This window comes from Mytilus galloprovincialis, chromosome 1 (assembly GCF_965363235.1).
Source record: "Mytilus galloprovincialis chromosome 1, xbMytGall1.hap1.1, whole genome shotgun sequence".
NCBI classification, from domain to species: Eukaryota; Metazoa; Mollusca; class Bivalvia; order Mytilida; family Mytilidae; genus Mytilus; species Mytilus galloprovincialis.
In genome coordinates, this window is record NC_134838.1 from 17,045,177 (window position 1) to 17,071,696 (window position 26,520).

The 26,520-nt window shown below is 31.5% G+C and overlaps 2 protein-coding genes across 2 annotated transcripts; one reads left to right on the forward strand and one right to left on the reverse strand.

Annotated features, from left to right (window-relative positions):
* Positions 1-1,946: 1,946 nt before the first annotated feature.
* LOC143067569 (WD repeat-containing protein 18-like) lies at positions 1,947-26,310 on the reverse strand. Its single transcript, XM_076240914.1, has 11 exons — positions 26,258-26,310; positions 23,064-23,255; positions 22,341-22,451; positions 21,999-22,132; positions 21,271-21,418; positions 20,698-20,841; positions 20,121-20,185; positions 15,232-15,356; positions 14,558-14,724; positions 5,602-5,652; positions 1,947-2,093 (listed from the first exon to the last, which is right to left on the reverse strand). The coding sequence occupies exons 1-11, from the start codon at positions 26,273-26,275 to the stop codon at positions 1,959-1,961; spliced, it is 1,290 nt and encodes a 429-aa protein (XP_076097029.1). The 5' UTR covers positions 26,276-26,310; the 3' UTR covers positions 1,947-1,958.
* Positions 6,504-7,484, forward strand: LOC143058282 (uncharacterized). The gene is made up of 2 exons (XM_076231787.1): positions 6,504-6,726; positions 7,166-7,484. The coding sequence occupies exons 1-2, from the start codon at positions 6,504-6,506 to the stop codon at positions 7,399-7,401; spliced, it is 459 nt and encodes a 152-aa protein (XP_076087902.1). The 3' UTR covers positions 7,402-7,484.
* Positions 26,311-26,520: the final 210 nt, after the last annotated feature.

A 26,520-nucleotide genomic window follows, 5' to 3' on the forward strand; every position in this document is an offset into this window, starting at 1 on the left:
CCTCCGAAGGTTTTACGATCACCATCATCAATTCTGCAAATTTTTATAATACAATGCTGTCGGGTTTATCCAACAATTTGTGATCCTAATGTAAACCGAATATTTCAGTCGTTATATTCAGCAATAGATTGTTTCTGCTTACGATGCAGTTATTTAAGTCAGTGTTTGTAGTTGAGGTCATTCCTTCGACTTCTAGATTGGGTTGGAATGACAGTGTCACAGATTACCACAGATGTGTTCCAAAAAAAATAACGATTCCGTACTGTCTCCCTCCAGTGTGCCCGAATATGTACTTACTATGAATACTCATGTCTGTCTACCTTCCTTCATCACTTGATATACCCCCTTATTTACCAAGTTCGTGCTACTCAGTCTATAGTTGTCTGTGTAGTGTTTGGTGAAATTAGTGGTCTTTTTGTCATTTTTTTGGGGGGAAAGGGGGGGGTGGCTACAGTATTGTCAATTTCTCTTGACTTTGAATTACGAAGGTCTCCTTGATATCTAATACCTCTTTGTAATACTTTTACTAATTTTTTTCGTAGATACAATATATTCGTTTGGCTAAACTTCTCTTTATGTATTTAAGAGGATATCACATCCTAATTTTTGCCTTGATATTGCTTGTAGAGCATGTAAATTTAGATACAATCATTGGTAACCTTATTGATTCTTTGTTTTAATCTTACATGATCTACACTGTCGAAATTAATTATTGTTTTTTTTTTTATTGCTAACATTGATTTTGTTTTTGATAAACAAAAGTATAACTAAATATGTATTACTATAATTTTGTAAACATATGATTCTTGATCTTGTTGGTACTGTTTGTTTATATTTTTTGATTGCACAATGTCAAGATTTTCTTTTATTTGTGACGTCTTTACCCTAAATCCTACTGACTGATAGTCTAGCTTTCATTGAATGTGAATACATTAGAACAATCATATGTGTCTTTTGTTTTCATTTTAGTTGTTTTTTGTGTCTTGTACCAAACTATTCAGATTCAGTAAAGCCATTTCAAACTCAATTTTAGTTTGTTTTTATGTTGTGCTGAAACATTAGTACACTTTCTCATGTAGGGCTTTCACAATTTTTTTAATTACATTCTGTGTAACTGTCCCAAGTGAAGTCAAAAGCAGGTAATGAAGTTGATATTATAATTCTATGTCTGTCATATTTGTTTTTTGTTAATTGCTTTGTTATAAATAAACTCATCATAGACACCAGGACAAAATTTTGTATATACGCCAGACACGCGTTTCATCTACAAAAGATAACAGATAAGTTTTCTAATTCAAATTGCTTTAATTTTCCCATGCCTTTTACAGCTTACTGTAATGAGTTTTGAGGTTATACAGTAACTTCTAGTTGCTTACATCCACATTAATTGGAGGGGATGGGGGGTTCCATTGGCACTTATACCACAACATCCTTATTTGTTTTATAGATTTGAGTACATGTTGATTGTTTTTATTAGATCCTTAGAGAATTTTTTAATGGGTGTCAACAAGGAAGCAGGAATTGGGCCTCCTTTTTTCCTGGGCCTGTCCTTAGTTTTCTGTGTCAGTTTCAATATCACCTTGGTATAAGATGAAACATTCAGTACAGTTTATAGTAAATTCAGAATTTATTGCGATGCTTTTATTATTGTGAAAAATGTGACAGGGTTATAATCCCAAAACTTTAAACTCGCATTTTGAAATTTTTATTCGAATTAAAAAGGATATTTCTCAATATCCCAAAAATAAATATTGCATTTTTTTCAAAAGTTTTAAATAACAAAATCACAATAATACATGCATGCGATAATTTCAGAATTTACAGTAAATAAACTCATCATAGATACCAGGATTAAATTTTATATTTACGCCAGATGCGCGTAATGCATGATAGAGGTTCCAATTAGAAAAACAATGATGTCTAAAAATAACAACAAAACATTTAAATGCATTTCAATTTTATGTAATTTGTTCTTCCTGATGGAGAATTCCCTTAGCAGCAAATTGAAAGAGTTTATGATTGGCGGACTTCAGCATGGCTATTTCTTCTTTACACTTGGCGAGTTCTTCCTCGGGGTCTGATATTTCTGTGATCTGTAAACATACAAAGATAAATAATAGCAGAGAGACAGATCATATAAGGACTACTTAAATTAGTAATAGAGAGAATACTGACATATAAAGGTTACTAAACAAAATAGCTCTTATAAAGCATCGGTTTGTTGAAGATCTATCATTACATATATCAGCAGAAACCAATACTGAACACAATAGCTACTTTATAGCCTTGGTTTGCTGAAGACATATCATTACATATATCAGCAGAAACCAATACTGAACACAATAGCTACTTTATAGCCTTGGTTTGCTGAAGTCATATTATTACATATATCAGCAGAAACCAATACTGAACACAATAGCTACTTTATAGCCTTGGTTTGCTGAAGACATATCATTACATATATCAGCAGAAACCAATACTGAACACAATAGCTACTTTATAGCCTTGGTTTGCTGAAGTCATATCATTACATATATCAGCAGAAACCAATACTGAACACAATAGCTACTTTATAGCCTTGGTTTGCTGAAGACATATCATTACATATATCAGCAGAAACCAATACTGAACACAATAGCTACTTTATAGCCTTGGTTTGTTGAAGACATATCATTACATATATCAGCAGAAACCAATACTGAACACAATAGCTACTTTATAGCCTTGGTTTGCTGAAGTCATAGAATGAAATTCAAAACAGTGTGGCTGTGGCCATTGATTGACACATTAAATTCATCCATTGACTGGGACAATTTACGTGAACGTTTGTCTGTGACGGCCACTGTTCACGACGTACCTACGATAGACATTTAAACTGTGGGGTCACCAAAGGTTTCTTAACGCCTTTAATTATAAAATAATTCGAAAAATCAATCAGGAATAACCTTTATGTTTTGATTTATATAATTGATATAAATCAAAACATCGTGTTATTTCTGATTAATTTTTCGAATTACTTTATTAAGGTGTTGAGAACCTTTGGCGACCCCATAGTTTAAGTGTCTTTAAAAAGTACATAGTGAGCAGTGGTCTTTACATACAAACGTTCACCTAAATTGTCCCAGTCAATGAATGAATTTAATGTGTCAATAAATGGCCACAGCCACACTGTTTTGAATTTCATTCTATCATTACATATATCAGCAGAAACCAATACTGAACACAATAGCTACTTTATAGCCTTAGTTTGCTGAAATCATATTATTACATATAACAGCAGAAACCAATGAAGACAAATAAAAAGTAGGTTATGCCAAAAGACATAATTTACATTGCCTTAAAACATGTGCTAAACATCAAGCATCAATGAAGAAAATAGACTATGTGTCTACCATTTTTAAGTCTTTTGACAGACAATAATATTTGTCTTAATCATATATAAAAAGATGAAAGACTAAACTTACATTGAGCCTTCTTTCTGCCTTATTAAAGCCAATATTAGCATGTATAGATAGATGTATAGATGCATGCCAATGAACAAAACTAATCCCCTTATAATTATGATGAAATATATTGATAATTTTTGTCATCAATCATGATTTTCCCTGATTTTGTCACGTCCCTTGTAATTGTACCTTGCAAAACAGAATGATATTATTTCTACAAGTAACAAGCTTTAATATCACAAAATTTACATGTTTTAAGCTAATGTAAATACATCTTTTTTATTAGATGGTATTGACTTTGAACCAGCTGTCAGTCATTGTGAGTAGTTTAAAATTTGTATTTTGTGTCTTTTTTGTTGTTGATTGTGTATAAATACCCGGCCATGTCTAGTCTATGGTTTTGTTAGATGTTTGTTGTTGATTGTGTATAAATACCCATCCATGTCTAGTCTGTGGTTTTGTTAGATGTTTGTTGTTGATTGTGTATAAATACCCGGCCATGTCTAGTCTGTGGTTTTGTTAGATGTTTGTTGTTGATTGTGTATAAATACCCGGCCATGTCTAGTCTGTGGTTTTGTTAGATGTTTGTTGTTGATTGTGTATAAATACCCGGCCATGTCTAGTCTGTGGTTTTGTTAGATGTTTGTTGTTGATTGTGTATAAATACCAGGCCATGTCTAGTCTGTGGTTTTGTTAGATGTTTGTTGTTGATTGTGTATAAATACCCGGCCATGTCTAGTCTGTGGTTTTGTTAGATGTTTGTTGTTGATTGTGTATAAATACCCGGCCATGTCTAGTCTGTGGTTTTGTTATATGTTTGTTGTTGATTGTGTATAAATACCCGGCCATGTCTAGTCTGTGGTTTTGTTAGATGTTTATCCTCTTTGTATCCATCTAATGTGTTGAGGCCTTTTCAACTGATTATTATAGTTTGTTCTTATGTTGTGCTGTAACAACACTGTTCAAGGTTAGGGATAAGTTTGAGCCCTCACAAATATGTCTAAAATCATTAACGGTACCAATTTTTCTGCACCAGATGCGCATTTCGACAATACATGTCTCTTCAGTGATGCTCGTGGCCAAAATATTTGAAACCCAAAGCTTACATAAAAGATATAGAGCTATAATCCAAAAGTTCCAAAAAGTATAGCCAAATACGTGAAAGGAATCAGAGCTTTGCATGATGGAGATGCTTTAACCCTATCACATTCTTTAAGAGTCTGTAGTTCAGTAGTTGTTGTTAGTTCATGGCTGTTTTCATTTATTGTTTTTTTCATAAATTGGGTAGTTAGTTTTCTCAATTGAATTGTTTCCTATTTTTTTATGTAAAGGCCTTTTATAGCCTACTTTAGGGTATGGGTTTTTCTCAAAGGCTGTGTTGTTGCTTATAGTTTAACTTTCATGGATAGTTGATTCATTGACAATCATACCACATCCCAATATTTGTTTTCATTTTCATGTGGATCAATTCCTCAGTCTTTAGTTAGAAATTTTATGTTTTGTAGACTGTTGTTTGTCTTAAGATTTTTTTCTCTTTAATTTTTTGCAATGGTATTGTTGATTTTGTTTTCCACTTATGAGATTGAATATTCCTTCCCCCTTTCCATTCTCTCATATAAAACCTATATTGGGGGAAATATACTATATTGACTTATGATTCCATTGAAAATAATCATGAACGTTCATTATGCATACTTCAGACAAAAAATTATGGAAATACCTATAAGGTATTGGGAGCATCAAATGGCCCAGCACTGCAATAACCTAATTATACCTCTAAGTCAACTTTCTATATTTTTACAAGAGTTTTTATGACAAGGATTTCTAAAACTAATTCTAAAAAATTATTATAAAAAGAACTAGAAGTAAATTAGTAATTAATATGATTGTGTAAGATCAGACAATCTGATCAAAAACATAATTCTAACTATGCAATTACTTGTGCCAAGACAACATGGCTTAAAGATCAGACAAATAAATAAATACATCAAACAGAGAATTTATGTATACAGAGTAGGGATATATTGATTCTTTCAAATAATTACCATTAACCACTGAAATAGGTCACAACTCGCTAAATCACAAAATTTAATCAGTGTTTATAAATCAATATTTAAAAAAAGATTGCTAATCTACATATTCATACTGTACTTACTTGTGACAAATATGACGAAACATCTGACATATAATCAACAACAGATTCCATCTGAAAAAAACATTTAAAAATTAAGTTTTCAATGGTTTTGTACAAGGAAATTAATCAACTCCTATGGTTTTAAAAAATGTGGTGCAAACTGAATGACCTGTCGCGTGTTACTTAGTGCACACCACATTTTTAAGGTTATTTTGAACAGACAGGAAAATGTAAGTCATTCCTTATGATTCAATTCTTAATTCCATTTTGAAGGAGTAATCATGAAAAAACCTAAATGCATCATAATGATCATGGTCACATGAAAAAATTATGCCTATGAGCTGATACATAAAAAGCATTCAGCCAATCCAAACATGTGTTACATCCAAAACTAAATTATTTATCAATAGATAAAAAAAGAAGAATGAATTGAGACATAAGGAATAAATGTTAAAATTATATAGCATACTGAAATCATATGTGATTTTTCCAAACAGGGTACATTTAGGTAAATAATATCAAGTAGATTACATGCATGATTATGATGGTTAGAATATAAGATTGTAAAATCCAAAGGTCAACACTACCACAAGAAAACACCAAACAAAATATAGATGTAAAATCAAAGGACAAACTATCAATGAGCTGACAAATAACATGAACAAGACAGTGGAAAAAACAAATAACATGGACAAGATAGGTAAAAAGACAAAAAACATGGACAAGACATGTAAAGATAAACAACAAGACCAAGACTGGTGAACAGACAAATAACAAGGACAAGACAGGTGAACAGACAAATACCATGAACAAGACAGGTAAAAAGACAAAAAACATGGACAAGACATGTAAAGATAAACAACAAGACCAAGACTGTTGAACAGACAAATAACAAGGACAAGACAGGTGAACAGACAAATAGCATGAACAAGACAGGTGAACAGACAAATAACAAGGACAAGACAGGTGAACAGACAAATAACCAGGACAAGACAGGTGAACAGACAAATAACAAGGACAAGACAGGTGAACAGCCAAATAACAAGGACAAGACAGGTGAACAGACAAATAACCAGGACAAGACAGGTGAACAGACAAATAGCAAGGACAAGACATGTGAACAGACAAATAACATGGACAAGACAGGTTAGCAGACATATAACAAGGACAAGACAGGTGAATAGACAAATAACAAGGACAAGACAGGTGGACAGACAAATAACAAGGACAAGACAGGTGAACAGCCAAATTACAAGGACGAGGCAGGTGAACAGACAAATAACATGGACAAGACATGTAAAGATAAATAGCATGGACAAGACATGTAAAGATAAATAACATGGACAAGCAGGTAAAGATAAATAACAAGACCAAGACCAGTGAACAGACAAATAACAAGGACAAGACAGGTGAACAGACAAATAACATGAACAAGACAGGTGAACAGACAAAAAACATGCACGAGACAGCTGAACAGACAAATAACATTGACAAGACATGTAAAGACAAATAACAAGACCAAGACGGGTGAACAGACAAATAACAAGGACAAGACATGTAAAGACAAATAACAAGACCAAGACAGGTGAACAGACAAACAACAAGGACAAGACAGGTGAACAGACAAATAACAAGGACAAGACAGGTGAACAGCCAAATAACATGAACAAGACAGGTGAACAGACAAATAACTTGGACAAGACAGGTGAACAGACAAAAAAGGACAAGACAGGTGAACAGACAAATAACATGGACAAGACAGGTGAAGACAAAAAAAGGACAAGACAGGTGAACAGACAAAAAAAAGGACAAGACAGTTGAACAAACAAATAACATGGACATGACAGGTGAACAGACAAATAACAAGGACAAGACATGTAAAGACGAAACAAGACCAAGACAGGTGAAAAGACAAATGACAAGGACGAGACAGGTGAACAGACAAATAACAAGGACAAGACAGGTGGACAGACCAATTATATGGACGAGACAAATGAACAGACAAAAAACATGGACGAGACAGGTGAAAAGACCAATAACATGGACAAGACAGGTGAACAAGCAAATAACATGAAGAAGACTAGTGAACATCAATAACATGGACAAGACAGGTAAACATCAATAACATGGACAAGACAGGTGAACAGACAAATAACATGGGTGAGAAAGATATAAACAAATAGCAAGGACAAGTCTGCGTACAGACAAATAAAAGGACAGAGAAGATGGACAGACAAACATAATATTGAAGACAAAAATGATGCACAGACAAATTAAAAGGAAAATATAACAGTACAAAGGATAAGACAGATGTACTGACAATACAAGGGCAGACAGATGTACACACTCACATATATATAATGCAGATGTACAAGCAAATAACAAGGACAAGACAGTTGAACAGGCAAATGATTACTAAAATTAGGCACGCATTGGAAGATTACAGTCTTGATACTGTACTTCCAGTTAGAAACATGTGTCCTTACAATGTTCTGATCTATTTCTAATTAATAACAGACATTACAGGATAGATTCTCTGATAAATCATATTATTTCTTTATTTGTAGTTCATACTTTTCCTCATAGACATCGACAAATGCAAATTTAATCAAATTCGCTCCATACAGGACATTTAAACATCATTACCAGTAGCTTTAATAATTATCAGACAAGTAACAATATTTACTCCAATATTAAATCAATTTTGCAGAAAGTGTCAGTTTGGTAAATAAATCTCTTATCAATGACTAAAGATATTAAATACTTATTTAATGTATATTATTACTGTATCAGGAAATTAATGGGCAGTCATAAGTCAAGGATACTAGTAACAAATAACCAAATTTATTATCTTGTCCTTCATATGTTACTGAAGATTTGTTTTTTTTAGTTGGTACCAATTTACATGGATTGATGAAAAAGTTGTTATTTTCATGGATATTTGTAGTGGTGGTTTTGCCAAAACCTGCATACGAGCTTATAGAAAATTTACTCTTTGTTGAACATTTAGATTTGTAGTTCACCTATCTCAAGTCAGGTAACAGGTCACTGATTGGTTGTTCCATAAATATATTACCTTATGCATATTCAGAGAGCTTAAAATCTGGAATTGACATTTGCCTACCACTTAAGACTTTTCATAAACTTTTTTGGGGAGTATATGTGTTAATATTGGTTGTAGGTTAGTCTTACTTAGCTGTGTTGTCAAAGTCAGTTCAGGAATCAGATAAATGGCTGATCAAAAAGAGCATTAACACATTATATCAATAAAAGAGTATACGAGATAATCAATGATCAATAATCTGACAGCAAACCAACAATACACATTTATCGAACTATTTGTCATCTTGATATTAAAAAAATGGCCTTCAATAATTTACAAAGAAATGCAAGTTCTAAATGGTCCCATCCATTGACTTCAGACAAACTGTGATTAAATTCAACATAGACAACCTAAGGTCACAGTGACAGCTTATGTGATGTATAAACATAAAATGTGGAGTGAATAAAAGATGCTATTAATCATTTGCACTGTTATTAATACTGAATTTCATTTCTTTAAAATTAACTTGGTTTCAAACACTGTACTAAGATCTGACCTACGAAAGCACCTCTGCTAAGGTTTAACACTGACGTTCCTATTTCTGAAATAATTTGTTAAAAACTTAATCTTCTGATGGATTTGTAAATAAATTCCTTGTCACTTTTCTCTCTATATTAAATGGATACAAGGATCTGATTTTCCTAATTGACTTTTTTATCTACAGGAGAAGTAATGGGATTAGTTTTGCCTGTACTGTGTATGTGACTATTTGTATCATGTTTGCTATCAATATCTGACAACTTACAACATTTCTTCCAATAAGACTCATAGTTCATTTGAATAATTTAAAATATTTCCTAAATGATTACCCAAACATGAACTTATAATTTGCAATTACTGTATGTTCTGTGTCATTGTACGGCATAACAGCAGGAATATACATGACAGCTCAACAATTAATTAATTAGAAGTTAAAGTCATAAGAAACCTCAAATTAAAAAAAAATAATGTATATGTTTTTTATAACTCAATGGATAGTTTTCATTATAAAACTTATGTACATATACTTTTTTTTGAATAAAATTCTTTGATTTATTCATATTTAGAAGAAGTTTACTTCATTTTAATTGCTTCCTTCCAGGAAGCAATTTCCCCAACATATTTTCCGTATGCAAAGTGACCTCAGTGTGACCCATCTCGTAAAAATCCGTTGATGGCAATACGCATGGATGTCCTTAAAATAAACTATTATCTAAATTTACATGTTAAAAACGTGCTCAATTTCCATGCTTTTTTGTTGATTGTTGACAAACAGGTGACAATTGTTAAACTTCGGCTTCAAAACATGAACTTTAATTACCTGCCATATTTTCACAACACGTGACACTTACCGATTGAAAAAAAAATTATACGAAATTTATGCGAAAAAAATGATAAATTCGTGCACAGAAGACTAAGTTTATGATGTTTGTATGCTTAGGTTCAAGAATTGGAAGAACATTATTTTTCACCGGTCACTCGTTTCTTATGACTTTAAAGAAAACAATTACCTAAGTTAGACTTTTCGAGAATGTTCAGTTCTATGAAAATGCTTCATATATATTATATTTAACAATAAGGGTGTTACTATATCCTATAGTTTTTAATTTCTTTTTTTTTTTAATTTGTTTTGAATTATTTTTTTCTCTCTTCCTTTTTTTTTAAAAAATTGAAAACATACAATAAATTTACAGAGGTTTATGAGTTAAACCTGAACTACATGAACTTCTTCTGCAACAGCGTGTTATATTTATTTTGATTTGATGATGCATAAATTTTAAGGAAAAAATTTTAAAATTAAAAGTTTGAAATTGTGTACACCAGCACACACATCAAGTATTTTTTCAATATATAATTTGTGGGTGTTTTCTTTTTGTTGCATTAGAATTATGATAATCGTATCTTTTTTGAATATTTTGGGCTTCAACTTAAGTTTTGAAGGTTTTGAATATAAGTTTACTAGCCTACTAGCAGAGCTAATATATCACTGGTAATCTAAATTTGCCACATCTAATAATCATTTGATACACACGAATCTTCAAATACAATACCATGATCTACCGATACTGTCTACTATATACAGTCATTAGTAAACTAGTAACTCTTAATTGTCTGTAATAATCATTTGAATTCCTGGCAGAAAATAAATCTTCCTAAATCTTAACTTTTATTTCACTGATCATTAGTCACTACCTCTCCTTTTTGATTTATAACATTCAATCTCCAAGAATAGGACTGATTACTCTATTTCAGGTTTTGAATATATTTCTTGTCTTGTGTATTAATGGTCTTGGATATATTTGAACATTTACAATTATATCAATATATTTTTGCATTAAAGCATAACAGCTACAGGCTCGGATCATTACAAAGCATAACAGCTACAGGCTCCGATCATTACATGCATATAAGCTTAAAATCAAAGGAAAGAAGCCATGATTTATATTTATAAATAGCAGACTTATATAATGCTTTCCAATATATCAATTTAACTCGGTCATAAAAACCAGTGGATCTATTTATTAAGTATAATGGCCTTATGTAACATCAAAATGGCATTTGTTTGATTTATCGACTTGTATTACTTATTAAATATTTAAGACTAGACGAAACATGGCAATTATCATGTGACATTTTTTCACATTTAACAAATACATTTAACACTAATCAAAGATTAATCTAAAATATATTTAGATCTCACAACCCTCCAAATTATAATCAAAGAGCTGAAGAGCTCTGAGGGGAAAGACGGCAATTGTTTCTTTTTTTTTAGGGGGGGGAGGGGGGAGGGGGGAGGGATATCCTTTGATAGTCTACATACAATGAATTAACAAAAAAACAGCTAGAACATGTTTAAAGGTTGACAATATTCAATCCATTCAACCAATGGAAGAGAATTGCACCTTTTCAATCAAAACATTTGATTAAAGATAAAAGTTAATTATCTAAAATTCAACTGAATCCTATCATTTAACAACAACTACAATATTTTTAATTGTGTACCACTGAACTGCAGGCTAGGGTCATTCTCCATTTTTTGTGACAGTACTCTTAAGATTGTTAATTTTTGAGGAAAGTGAGGACTGAAAAATCTATTACGTCATTACAATACACCTTATCGCTAATCCCGGCTGACCTGGACGCTTGAACTTTTGACGCCATACACAATCACTTTTCCATTGTGGCGTCAGATATTTTGTTTTATGACGTCAAAATTTTATGGGAACCTGTGTGATATCCAGTAATGTCGAACAAATAGCGATAAGGCGTATGTAGGTTGGATATATTTCAAATATTTCAAAATATAGATTTTTCCGGATTGCAAAAGAAACGTAAATAGTGTAAGGGAGAGCTCAAAATATGACAATTTCACAAGAAACACAAAGGAAATGTGTGAAAAAGTGTATAAATTCAATATATTCATTTTTATGTCTCCTTCTCATCAATCTCAGTAAGATTTTTGGGGGGTTTTCGAAACCAGAAACAAAATGAATGACGTGAGGGTATGTCAATCTGGCCAACCCCATAGGGGATTGACGGCTTGAAGTTGTCTTTCCCCAAAAACAACAATTGTAATTGATGTCACTATACTGTCATATCATACTTATTAGTGAACTATCCCGGCTAATCAAGTATTTTGATTGGTCACCTAGACAGGGAACATGAACCAATATCTCCTGTGAAGAACCCAAATAACATTATATTTAATTACAAAAAAAGATGAAGGCTAAATACTACTTTTTTTTATTTTTATTTCTTTATTCAAGTGAAAAATATGCTATTCTATAAATAGATTAATGTACAGTATTGCGTGTGTCATTTTGCCCTGCTGTTCCATGTGTTCTATTCCAATATTCTTTTTTCATTATCTGATTCTATTTCAATGGGCTTTATTTTTAACTACATATTTTCTGTATTCATAGTTATGGAGTCATATATTTTGTCTCGCACCTGTGCTTCTTGATACAAAGTGAAAATGTGTAAAAGACGGGTAATGGGGCTGATGTCATTTGAAAGAGGTCATAATGCTGTGCAAAATATATTTTGGCACAAATAGTATACTCTCATACCTTAAAAAAAAAAAACATTTGGCAAGTAAAGAATAGACCCCTTCACAGTTAGTTTGGCCATATTGGATTTGGGGCAGATTTTCATAATGGAGGTAAAAATGTTGTGAGAAATACGGGAAACCATTAAAACAGAGCAGATGCTTGGAAACATGCATAGACTTTCCTATACTTTCATACTTTTTCCACCTCATTCAAAAAAATCTGCCCTCTATTCAATATGGCCAAACTATTCGTGAATTGGCCTATTGAATTGAAGATATGGAAGCATTTTCTTTAATCATAGTTTCAGGATTATCAGCTAGATTTTGTAAATAAACATCCTGATTTCAATGAAATACTAAGATCCAAATTAAACAGGGTTGAACTTGCCTTTGGTTCATTCAAAAGTTTTTCCATTTTGTCATCTTTAGCTAATACTAGTACTTGGCTTGTGTTGCAGTCAGTAATGCAGAAATTAAAAAAAGATTTCGATGTTAAAAATAAAAATCTGACTTAAGATGTGAATTTTACAACAATATAATTGCTCATTACTATATTGTAAAAAAAAACAAAGACATGACTGGGTTACGACTTTGAACTGTCTGAATGTTAGTTAAGAACTAATAAATCAGTTGCTGAATCAGTTCTATATGTTAAACATCAAAATAAAATATGGTTGTTACAAGAAATAAAAGTAATTAGCCTATGAAATGCCACAAAAAATGGTGCTACAGTAAATCTACCCCATAACATTTTTGTGGGGGGAGAGGTCAACTTCTTTAGGTGTTTGGAAAGTTAACACTTATGCTACATAGATCGTAGAAATATGTAGTATAATACTCTGTATATTGAAATCTGAAGTCTGCTTATTAAAGAAAATTTCAAGCATGTTTGAGGGAAAGAACTAAATACAGATCTATAATACAATAATCATTACATAACCAGAGATTGTTCTTTAAACTGTGTGGAAATTTTAATGGAAGAGTACGGTATGAATATATAATCCTTCCCCTTTGATGCAATATTTATCTACTCTACTAGATAACATCAATTATCTTCAACTGACATTCAATTGTTTTAGATGAAAAGATTGACAACCAATGTTAACTGCCTATAATCAATATCTATAATGTCACCCTATAGTTATCATAGTTATATCAATAGATCAATTGTCAACATCAACAGATTGTTTTTTATTCTTATATTACCATAACTTACTATTAAAATGAAGACAAATAATCTATAAAACACAACTCCCACATAGCCAATTTAATCTCACACTTGTATTTATTACAGGGCCATTCAGTAATCTATTATGTAAATCTTTTCACTAGACCGTTTTTGCATACAAATTAATGATTAACATTTTAGGTACATAAACATTCCAGTTAGAAACAAAGAATTTAATTTGATGAAAATTACAGATTGTTTTGGTCTTCCAAGGTCAGGAAAACAAGTCAAAAAGAAATGTGAACAATAATTCTGCATATCAAATACAACAAAGGACAGACAGACAAATGGGCAGACACAAAGACCAATTAGACATTCTGTTCATAGGCAGAGCATAAAAAAACAAAATTACACTTGATGTAGTGAACAACTTCTCAATGGTCAAATCTGATGAATAATCGTTATTATATTTTCAAGTTTTTGGCAAACAAAAGAAAAATATTAAAAAAAATTAAACTTTTTCCCAAAATACAAAAGTGGTATCCACCAAAATTAATGAATAAAAACTGGACAAACAGAAAAATAAACAAAGAGGCTTGATAGTTCATTGGAAGAATAGAAAAAAATAGTGTCATGTGACTCTTATTAAATTTGCATGAAATATATTAACCAGTACCTTTTCTGAATGATTAAACATCATAGTAACAGTGCCATCAGACTCGTCAGTTTGTTCTCCAGGTATGTAAAGATGGCGCTGGAATGGTTTGATGATGCAATTTCTGGGAGTGTTCAAATCCAGTAGCGCTGGAGGGGTTGGTATCAAGAAAACATTGGTTAACATTCCTGAAATAGATAAGTTGATATATTTGTTAGTTAAACAATTGTGGTGTAAATTTATCTTTGATTAAATATGGCAATAATATAGATTTTTACTGAAGTTAGCAAAGCAACAGGAATGGAATTCATTTAATTGAAGGAATATTTGTTATACTTGTTATGATAATCTTAAAGAATTTCATATTTCTATTAATTCAAATCTTTTTAAACTAGTTATATCAGGGGAGATAAGTCCGATAATTTTGCTCAATAAAACAGTGTACAGTAAATTAACTATTTTGTTATGTAGTATGAAAACGAGTACAGCGACCTCAATTTTCATTAAAATTTTGATCCAAATCCTTAATGTATACCATCTATTTGTCAGACTCCTATAACTTGTATAATCTCAAGATTGTGCATCCTATCTCTATATTCTTCTGTAACCTTTATCACATGAGATTTTATTATATTAAGAATTTCATTAAACCTTATGATTGATATTTTTACAAAATTCTATAGATCATTCTTTACCTTTATGATCTAAAGTTTTTGTACACTGTCCACTGAAAACATCCCAGATTTTAACATTACAGTCATCAGAGCCTGATATTAATTTACCACCATTAATAGACACACACAAACACGTCACTTGTTTTCTGTGGAGAGAAAAAATTATATATTATTATCATTACTACACACAAACATGTTACTTATTTTCTGTGGGGAGAAAAATAAAATTAGCAATATTCATAGTTACAAGCAAGTCACTTGTTTTCAATAGAAAATGTAATTGTAATTTTTACATCTTCTGTAATCAAAATAGGATGGTATTGCAAAGTTAACAGACCTTTATTTAAATTTCAATGTTATACTTCTAGAAAAGAGTGTAAAAAATAGTATATGGCATGCATTTTTCTCAATGTTGAAGGCTGTATGGTAACTTATAAATGCTTTTATCTTTGTCATTTAAACTCTGGTAAGTAATTGTGTCATTGGCAAACATACCATACCTCCATTTTTTTCATTAAAAATAATAATTTGATAATTATTTTGTCCCCTGCAAATCTGTGTATCTATAATGCTAGATAGTAAGGCCACTTTTTTTTTATTTGTTGGTTTACGGATCCGCCAACCCTGTTTTTCAAGATATTAAAATAAAAATAAAAACGATTTTGAAGATTTTTTTTAATTCCGCCGACCCTTTTCTGTTTGAAGAAGTACAAATAAAAATAAAAACATGATAAAAAAGATCGGTCTTTCTTCTTCCAGTCGGAATACCCTCGGAGTGGATTCGAAAATCCCGTGCGGTTCCCTGTTCAGTCAACGTTTCATCATGATCTAATGTGGTGAAAAGGAACCAGTTGAAAGGTGGTTCCCTGTTCAGTCAACGTTTCATCATGATCTAATGCAGTGAAAAGGAACCAGTTGAAAATGGAGGACCAGATACGATTTAACAATACTTACTTAGATTTACACATTAATTGTTGGAGAGTTTCGGTGTAAATCTAGTGGTTGAAAAAAATGAACATCGCAGTCATGAATAATAAAAATGATCGTTTGGGAATTTTGGTTTAAAAGGTCGGACCCCTGTTTCAGACAGTCAGTGAGGTTGACGGCGTGTCAACTTTGGTTCAAGTGTTGATCAGAAAGTCTGAAACCCGTCGAAAGGGGCTGTTTTAGTTCCATTACACATATGAGGTACTAGTCCAAATATTATGACGTCTGTCAAGGCTTCCTGGCATCCCAGATTTGTTTTTAAATAGCCTTGCCAGACTTCACTAAAGGGAAGGATCGATCTTTTAACTTGCTGCCAGGGATGGGTGTCTGATTAATTGGCCTTATTATATAAATACCTAAATACCATCCCACGGTACCCATTAAGACTTAATAGAACAGAGATGGGATATGGTGAACAAGATCCCAACACAAAATCAGAACATGTATTACTGTTATAGAATTCCTGACAATTAAAATCACTTCAACATTTATAAAAAGGGACAATCACAGGACACTTCGAGATATAAGCTAATACTTAGCAGTGTAAAATAGCATAAAAGCCTAAAAAGGACATGTTTTCATGTACCACATATGAAGGCATATGACATGCAGAGCGCATATAGTATTTCCTCAATAAGATTGTATTGTGTTATGAGGAATTTTGTCACTCCCTGATCTAAATTTGATAAATAAATACACAGAACAAAGAGAAATGCAATTGGAAAAGACACTTCCCTTTCATCAGGGACATATATATATATATCTGCTTTCATCAATCTATATTGACATTGGACTCCTTGTAACACATTTAATTTAAATTAAAACACTTTAACAGCAAGAATTAATACCAATTATGAAACGATCTGCATACAGTACTCTTAAGGACATGCTGAGATTGATAACTTTGAGAGACATTGTGTCTGACATGACAGTCTTAAGGACAGACACAAAAACCAGGTGTGATCTCATGCTGTTTAGCAATTAAGGTTACCTGAATCAAGGAGCATGACTGATAAACTGTTAGATTACATAACCATGATAACTATAAAACCTTGTTTACAAATATCTTATCAGCTAATAATTTCGAATTTTGCTTCTTTTACAGGTACTAAATAATATTATCCAAAGGGGATGAAGAAAATAAATGTTTCAATTATTTCAATAAAGAAAATGACCTTTTTAACATGATATATGCTTTTTTAGTTTAGTTTTATTAATTTTATTTCTTTTTATTTCTATTTTGTTTATTTGTTTTTTGCCTAATATTGTTTTACAGAAGAAGGGTGCTACATTTAATTATTTCATATTCAGAATATAGAATTATAGCATGAATAGGCAAAAAAAAATAAAGTATAGAGAAAATCGTTCTAGCAAACAAAAAAAAACAAGAATAGAGAATATTGGTGAACTAAAATATAGGTTTAGATGGGGAAATTTAGAATATTGAAACATGAGCCAAAAAAATATTTTGAGGTGTTCAAATATAAAGAAAAGACAAATAAATTAAAGTTATGGAATAGAGAAGAAGGACTTCAAGAATTAATTACAGTAATATGTATCTGAAGACACTCATCATACAAACTACAACATTGTAGACTCTTTTTGAATAATTTGGTAGTCCTTAAAAGGACTGTTTATTTATGACTCTGTTTTTATGTTAAATCAGTATTTCACTGCTGCAAGTCTCTCTTTCACCTCTTCTAAATCAAACTGATCATTAAAATAACTTAATGACCTCGACCTTGATCTCTCTGGGAAAATCTTTTTTGGTAAATCCCCTGTTGCACGTCCACCAATAAACACAGCCACTGGTAATACCTTGAAATTGTGGTCTATAAAAGTGTTGCATCGTTCAACAGTTAAGTCATTCTTCCAAAAATCCTTAATTCCACTGGTTAGATCATTCTTAGTTGAAAGTTTTTTCTTATTTAACCGCTGCTTCATCATACTCCAAACCATTTCAATTGGATTAAAGTCTGGGCTTTCAGAAGGCCAAATATCCCACCAGTTAATTTCATTTTCCTGCATAAACCTCTTACTAAGATTAGAACGATGTTTTGGGTCATTGTCTTGTTGAAATCTGTGCTGATCTGGATAAGTTTGTCTAATAAATGGCAAAAGTCCAAGTCGTAGTATAGTATTCACAAAGAAATCAGATTTTAGAATACCTTTAGAATTTCCTGTACATTTGTGTTAAAAAATTAACTTCGGTATCAATAATTATCTGTTTTCAAGATATCAGCAATTTAATATCCATGTCCGTATAATGACTAAAAAAAAGTTTCAATTTACGGGCGTGAATAGTTATAAAGGGGGTCATAGTTAATTGCATTTTTCTTCTTCTAGAAATGATTAAAATATCGATTCCAGTAATACCTTTTATTTTACGAATGAACAAGAAAGATAAAAATAATTATATCAACTGCCCACCAGAGTACCTGTGGTTTATTACATAATAAACCAAACAGACACACGATCTCGTCTTTCGGGTTATAAATTTATGTTATTTGCTACTTGAACAATAAAAAAGAAGATGTGGTATGATTGCCAATGAGACAACTATCCACAAAAGACCAAAATGACATAGACATTAACAACTATAGGTCACCGTACGGCTAACAACAATGAGCAATGCCCATACCGCATAGTCAGCTATAAAATTAAAAGGCCCCGATAAGACAATGTAAAACAATTCAAACGAGAAAACTAACGGCCTTATTTATGTAAAAAAATGAACGAAAAACAAATATGTAACACATAAACAAACGAACTGTCTACTTCAGTTTTTTTGTGGAAAATAAATACACAAGAATTAACTTCCTATTTTAAAATCACACTACACGTGGTCGTACACAGTCTACACAAATCGTCTGCTTCCTTTTCGTACATGCGTATTGATTAACAGTAAATCAAACAAAAGGATATACACCAAATATTGCTTTATGATAATAAACAAAACAACAAACACCAATGAAAAACATCGTAATCTTCATTCATTCAAAAGAAAAAAAGGTACTCGGGAAAAGTTTAAAATCGAAAAGAAATATTTACATATAAAATATTATTCCCATTAAATCACACGACACGTGGTTTCACGAGAGTAATTCGTCAGTTTTGAATAGCGTAATCGAAGGCTTTTCATAATTATGACGAAATTTTAAAGGTAATCAACAAAAAAAAAAATGATTGTAAAATCTGTCATTCAACCTGAAAAATAAATTAATACAAATCAAAAATACACCATGAATACATTTCTATAAATATCTTATCGAGATGCAGCTACAGGTAAAATAACTGATAAGAACTGATCACTGTCCATACGTAAAATCAGGTGTCGTTTATGACTTTGAATAGTTGTGTGAAGAGGTCAAACACCGCAGGTGTTAGGTAGATTAATTAACCTGACACGTCGGGCACTGTGTCGGCCACTGTGTCGGTAACCCCATGTCGGGCGAAGACTGTGTCGGTCATGTCTCTCAGTATGTCCTTGCGAGTACTGTACATGGTTAGTATAATACTATTATATAGAGTAATGTCATTGTTTGTTTCTCTCCATTTTTGGTAAAAAAAAAACAGTATTAATTCCAATTTTTATTTTTAATTTTTTTTTCGACCTCCTACCCTTTATTTTTTCATTATTTTTATTTTTTATTTTTTTTCGTCCTCCTACCCTTCCTTTTTCAAGAAGAATCCCGTAAACTAACTAATAAAAAAAGTGGCCTAAATGTCAATATAAATTAAACAAAATTTTTAAAGCAATCAAAGTAAACTTCCTTTACCTACAGTAGACAACCACTATATATACCACTATATATACCACTACACATAGTGGCAGATAGTAACATGCAGAGTGTCAATTCTTTAATCCACTATTTAATGTAGATAAACCATAAAAATATTTTCACCCTAGTATGTTAACTTACTTGTGACCTTCAAAACATGTTATGTCTTCTGATTCTTTTTCTATGTGTCTTTCTTTTTGCACTGGCTATAGACAAACATACATAAATGAACATCATTAGAGTTTAATTTCACCATGCAGTTAACATATCTGGTGTTTTTTTATCTTTGTGAAGGCTCGATAATCAACTCTAGAGTTATTTCATCAATAATAATATTTTCTTTATGCTTTAAAAATAGGAGTATATGACATATTTGAAGTATCATTCTTTGCTATTCAGCATAAAGTTCAATATCATGTTATTTGTGATTAATTTAAAGAAAAACAAAATCCTGATAATATGCATATCTATAGTATATCTACTAACACACTGCATGATATAAAAGTTTTATCTTAAAATTAGCTTGAAAAACAGAAAGGGTTATTTACAGGACAAACCATTTAACTTATGTTGGATGGTAGGATAAAAGCCCTATCGGACAGGTGCTAAACAATATGCTCCCTAATAATTTTACATGAGATATGAGGTGTAGATTATAGAAACAACTTTGCCACTTGTTTAACGTAACATTTTTTCAGATTCAATACAAAAATATTACCATTTCAAACATGTCAATACAGTGAATGACTCCATTGCTTCCACCAGCAAACAAACGATATTCTGCTGTATCCATGGTAACAGATGTGATACTGACATCAAATACAAGGTTACAAAGAAGGTCACCACTGACAAGGTCATACATCTGTGTAAACAAAGAGGAAAATGTCAAGTACAATATGCAATGTCAGTTTGAAGACAGCGTACAATATATAATTTAGTAAACTGACTGTCATATTAGGTATTTAACTTTGTTGCTGTTCTTTTTCAAAAGGATTTATCTTTTTATCAAACCAATTAGCAAAAAAAAAAAATTGCCTCATTAATCACATATCTAAATATTTTGCTTTGTTACCACATAATTATTATTAGTATCACTATTCCATTGTAATCGATTATCAAGTTGGCAATTTAATTCTATATAGCTTTTACCTGTAATTATTTTTTAATCAATAGCTTCATGGCAATTATCCAGAACATGAAAAATTTGCCACTGGACATAAAGCAAACAACTATCAATCAATCTAATTACTTAAACGTTTTAACATCATTTATATTGCCTCTACAAAACTACCTTGCAAGTTTGATCCAGAGAAGATGACACAACTCTAGCTCGGTTTCCACCTGAACCTATAAATAGATCTGTGACAGGAAGTGAATGATGGGACCACACATGGTCTGGTTCAACTTGATGACTAGGATTACCACAGTCAGCTAAAACTCTGAAACAAATCATAATTTATTTACAAAAATTTCAGTAAGCTTACATAGCTAAGGCTTAAGTAATTTAAATAATCTTAACTTCACATTTTTTAACTAAACAACAAAGCTTTATTAATTATAGCAGATTATGTTCGAAAGAACATAAACCAAAAAGGTCAAAAAATATTTTTTTCACTTTATTGGACTTAATAATAAATAATACTTTTTTTCATATACTCTGCACCAAAATGTTTCTACAGCTAATGAAAATTAGTGCAATATTTGTAAACCTGAGTATTCAGTGTCAAACTATTTCATAAGCCTATATGTGACAGACAAACTCTACTGAAACAGGAGATTTACACTTATTAAAATAAAAATTGCATCATATTCTCATAACTGAATACTTTGTTGCTCAACTTTTTATTTGCCATTTCTATCTCATTCTTTAAAATATTCAGGAATTCCATTCTAAACCTTTGTGAAGAAATGCAAAATTCCTTTATTTTGTTTATACTTTGCCAAAATCTAAGCTATGCTTAAATTGTCAACACCAGAACCTTGGTGTACAAATTTAAAATTCCTTTTTTATATTCATACTTTGCCAAATTCCAAGCTATCACTAAATTGTCATCACCAGCCGTAACAAAACAGGTTCCATCATCTGTACATTTAATACATTTAATTTGTTGATAATGACGACTCAGAACTGTCAATAAATGACCTGTACACACCTACAAACATAAAATGATATGCCAGTTTAACTCACAATTATTAGTCAGACTTATCAAATTCATTATGAAGAAGTTTGAAAATTAAATTTTGCATTTATTTTGTTCACTTTAAAACTCCATAAATATTGTAAATTCATAAACTTCTTCATTGCATTTATTATTCATGATGAATTACAAAAAAATTATTAAAAATTGGAAATATAGATACCTGCCAAATGTGAATGTTTTCTGACACTGCAGCAATACAATAATTTCCATCTGGTGTTGTTGTAAGGGAGGTTACTCTACCAGGACAAACGATCTGCATTTGTGTGTTGTCCTGTAAATAGCGGATAGATAATCTTAAGATATTTTCTAAAACATAAAAAAAAAATCTGTGACAAACTGACACTGAATTGTTTTTCTATTTGTCAGCCAGTTATAAACCATTAGTGAGCTAACTTGAGACTTAGCAATCACTTTCCCTTCTGTTTTTCTCACTAAAATTTCTGTACCAATATTAACATTTGATTTCATCAAGGATCAACATTTTGATGTAGATAACATTTTTGTTTTAAACTAAGTTTGTTAGTAAATTTATAAAGTGCTACGATGTTGTTTAATGCATATAGCATAAAAGTAACAACTAAATTTTTTAACTGGGCTACTTAGATGCATATTTAAAAAATCTGGTGTAAAAAATTGTGAACAGTGTTATCCCCTGGATACATTCATAGAACATGTAGAACTGAGTGACAACAACAATTAAAATTATGTTCAAATTACTAAAGAAATCCAACATTCAATAGATTCTTTATATGCCAAGTCTATAATGATATATCTAATCTTCAAAAATTGGCAACTATAGTTTCAAATTACTGCAAGATATTTTTCAAAAGCTAGTATTCATATCCATCACAAAACCCTGTACGTGCTTAGTCTTAAACCTTACTGTTTTCTGAAGCGACCAGACTTGAATGACAGACTTTGTTGGTAAAGCACCAAGAATATATTCATTGTTGAGTATAGATAGTGTATGTGGTGCAGATGTACTGCCTTTAAATGTCAACAAACTGGTTCCTGCTACTGGGTCCCATATACTGGAATTCCACTGTTGTCCTGCTGCATCACTTGTAACCAATACCTTAATAAACAGAATTGTAATTTGTGATTAAAGGAACAGAAACAAGAATGTGTCCCCACTACAGGGATGCCCCACTCACACTATCATTTTTTTGTGTTCAGTGGACCGTGAAAATGGGGTAAAAACTCTAATTTGGCATTAAAATTAGAAAGATCATATCATAGGTAACATGTGTACTAAGTTTCAAGTTGATTGGACTTCAACTTCATCAAAAACTACCTTGACCAAAAACTTTAACCTGAAGCGGGACAGACGTAGGGACGAACGGATGAATGGACAAACAAACAATCGGATGCACAGACCAGAAAACACAATGCCCCTCTACTATCGTAGGTGGGGCATAAAAAAATTTTCTTCTTTTTTTTTATCATTTTAGGTTTATCTGACTTAGCCTATTTTTTAAGTTGTAAGTTACATTTTACAATCAGCTCATCAAACTTACATAAATTAAACAAAAAAAATTATTGAGTGGTGAATAGGAAATTACAGCAACATTAACATTTGGCATTGTCACTGTCATAATCGATACAATCTAACTTAAACATCCTCAATGTAAACTATTACATTAATTAATTTCTATACAAATTTTATGATTTATTTAGAGCTGAGTTGTAGCTGGAAGACCTCTTTTCAATTACTGAAAGGAATATACTTGCAGTTTGGTTAAAATGTCTCTAAAATTTCATTCATAATGATACAAAAAATATAGCAGAAATTCCATATCTAAATGAAGCATATTACATGTAAATAGTTAAGAAAACTTTTCTAGATATTCTCATTCAAATTATACCACACCGTCACACCTCTTATTTTTTAGTTTGAAAATGAAAGTTTATCTTTCTTTCTGATAGCTGATTTTGAAAAACTTGTAAAGGAGTACAGCATTAAGGTTAGATAGTGTGACATATTTCATGATTTCATTTTAAATAATAAAAAAAACATGTATCAAAACAGCCATATAAATTTGAGATATTAAAGTGTTTTAGTGCTCAAAAGAAAATTTGTGTTCAGACACTATGTCTATTAAAAAATAGAGAAGATACAACTGGGGTGATCCAGTCTTTAGCCAAAATAAAAACAGACAACACAAGGATTGAAACTGTAGAACCTAAAAGACCTCAATAGTATGAACTTGTTTGTTGGTTTCATTTCGACTCCTGTGGGTTTATATTTTTTTGGCCTGATCAACTGTGGGCTGAATGACATTAGGACGGAATGACCCAATACTTTGCAACATAAATTGTAGTATTCATAAAACCAGAAGACCATTACCATGATTACTAGACGAAGTGTGATACCCACTTTTCATCAAGTAATGGACTTCTTGTAATGCTTGCATTGTAATACTATAAGACAAATTGGAAATTTTAAATTGTTTTACATTATATTTTCATTCAGTGGTCTTTAAAAGTTATATAGTATTAATATAAAAAAAGATAACATAGCAGTTATTTCAGACTAAAAAAAAATAACAAAAACAAATATGCAAAACAAGATAAAGTGTCAACGAATCCATGACAAATCGCCCCACTGACAAATCGCCCCACACCTAATCACCCCGATTTTTCACAAACTCGCCCCACTTTCTAAAGAATCGCCCCAATCTTGTTTACCAACTCGCCCCACTTATTAAAAAGTGTAAAAGGACATTGTTGGAAGACATGCCCAACTTATGAAAAGGGTTTAAATTTTGCTGAAATAAGGTCTGCCAACTCGCCCCACTCATGACAAATAGATAAACCTGTCCACGATGAATTTATTAGTGCCAACTTGTCCCACTTATGAAAAAAGATGCAATCCTGGTGTATATCTATGTCCCTGCCCCACTTCAATACCTATGAAACCTTAGTGAAGGGCTATAAAAGCAAATTAATGTTAATTGAAATCCTTAAATTGTATGATTATGATACAATTAACAGGTTTCTTTTCAATTGTTATACAAATAACTAAGCTTACATAACGTTATGATACGAAAATGTATTTGCATTTATATTTTAAGAATGTTAAACATCATTTGATTTAAAAAATATAGGTTAAATAAATTTCGGGTTTTTTTTGTATTCTGTGAAGATTAGTTTTCATTTAAGTGGGGCTAGTTGGTAGAACTAAAATTTATATATTGAAGTAGATTTTGAATAAGTGGGGCGAGTTGACAGGGGAAAAGTTAACGGGATTTAACCCTTTTCACAAGTGAGGCGATTTTTTAAAAAGTGGGGCGAGTTGGTAAACCAGATTGGGGCGATTTTTTTTTAAAGTGGGGCGAGTTGGTGAAAAAGTGGGGCCATTTGGTGTGGGGTGTTTTGCCAGTGGGGCGATTTGTCCTGCTTCCAGTGTCAACATATTTACATCTAATCAATCAAATATAAAATCTATAGGCATAACTCATTGTAACTAATATTTGGTCTCAACAATGATGAAAAATGCAACATTTTTTTTTTTAAATACTCTTTGGTACATGTATGTCAATAATGTGGCCCAATTGATAAATTATTTAATATTATTTAAAACTAAAAACAAGAATGTGTCCTAAATACATGGATGCCCATCCGATATATCATTTTCTATGTTCAGTGGACCGTAAAAATTCGATAAAATCTCTAATTTGTCATTAAAATTAGAAAGATCATTTCATAGGGAACATGATTATCGAACATGCTTACTAAGTTTCAAGTTGATTGGGCTTAAACCTCTTCAAAATCTACCTTGACCAAAGACTTTAACCTAAAGCAGGACAGACGGACGAACGCACGAACGGATGAGGATGGACGGACGGACGCACACACGGACGGACGCCCAGACCAGAAAACATAATGCATATAAATTGGGCATAAAAATAAGTAAAAATTGTAAATTTGGATAGCAACTATACAGTCTACATGCTGACTTCGTCATCTTTTACAAATAAAACCTGCTGCATGTAAGGAAGTGATTTTGTGTTGACAAGTCCAATTTATTTTCTTAATTAAAAGATCTATGAGAATTAAACCAAAATAATTATCTACTTCTTGCATTGTTGACATTTCTTAAATTCCCGGAAACACATGTTGAATAGGTAAAAAGAAAATCATGACCGGATAAACATGTGTAATTTCCGTGAAAGTTAAGTATATTTCTGGAAATATGAAAAAAATTGACTATGCCTGTGGTTTCAACGTCTTAACTCTATTCGGTATTTCTGGATAAATCAGAGACATATATATACTAATTGTACTAGTCCCTCTAAGGAATTTTGTAAATTGAAGTTCATTTTAAATTTATAGTTTGA

Bases quoted from the DNA above. Each gene is read 5' to 3' on its own strand.
- LOC143058282 (XM_076231787.1), top strand. From the start codon at position 6,504: ATGAACAAGACAGGTGAACAGACAAATAACAAGGACAAGACAGGTGAA. The intron at 6,727-7,165 runs GTTAGCAGACAT...AGACCAAGACAG, and splicing joins AAATAACATGGACAAGACAG to GTGAACAGACAAACAACAAG.
- LOC143067569 (XM_076240914.1), bottom strand. The intron at 21,419-21,998 runs GTATGAATATAA...GATTTGTTTCAG, and splicing joins ATAGCTTGGAATTTGGCAAA to AGTTTTAGCTGACTGTGGTA. The intron at 15,357-20,120 runs GTAAGTTAACAT...TTCTCTCCACAG, and splicing joins ACATGTTTTGAAGGTCACAA to AAAACAAGTGACGTGTTTGT.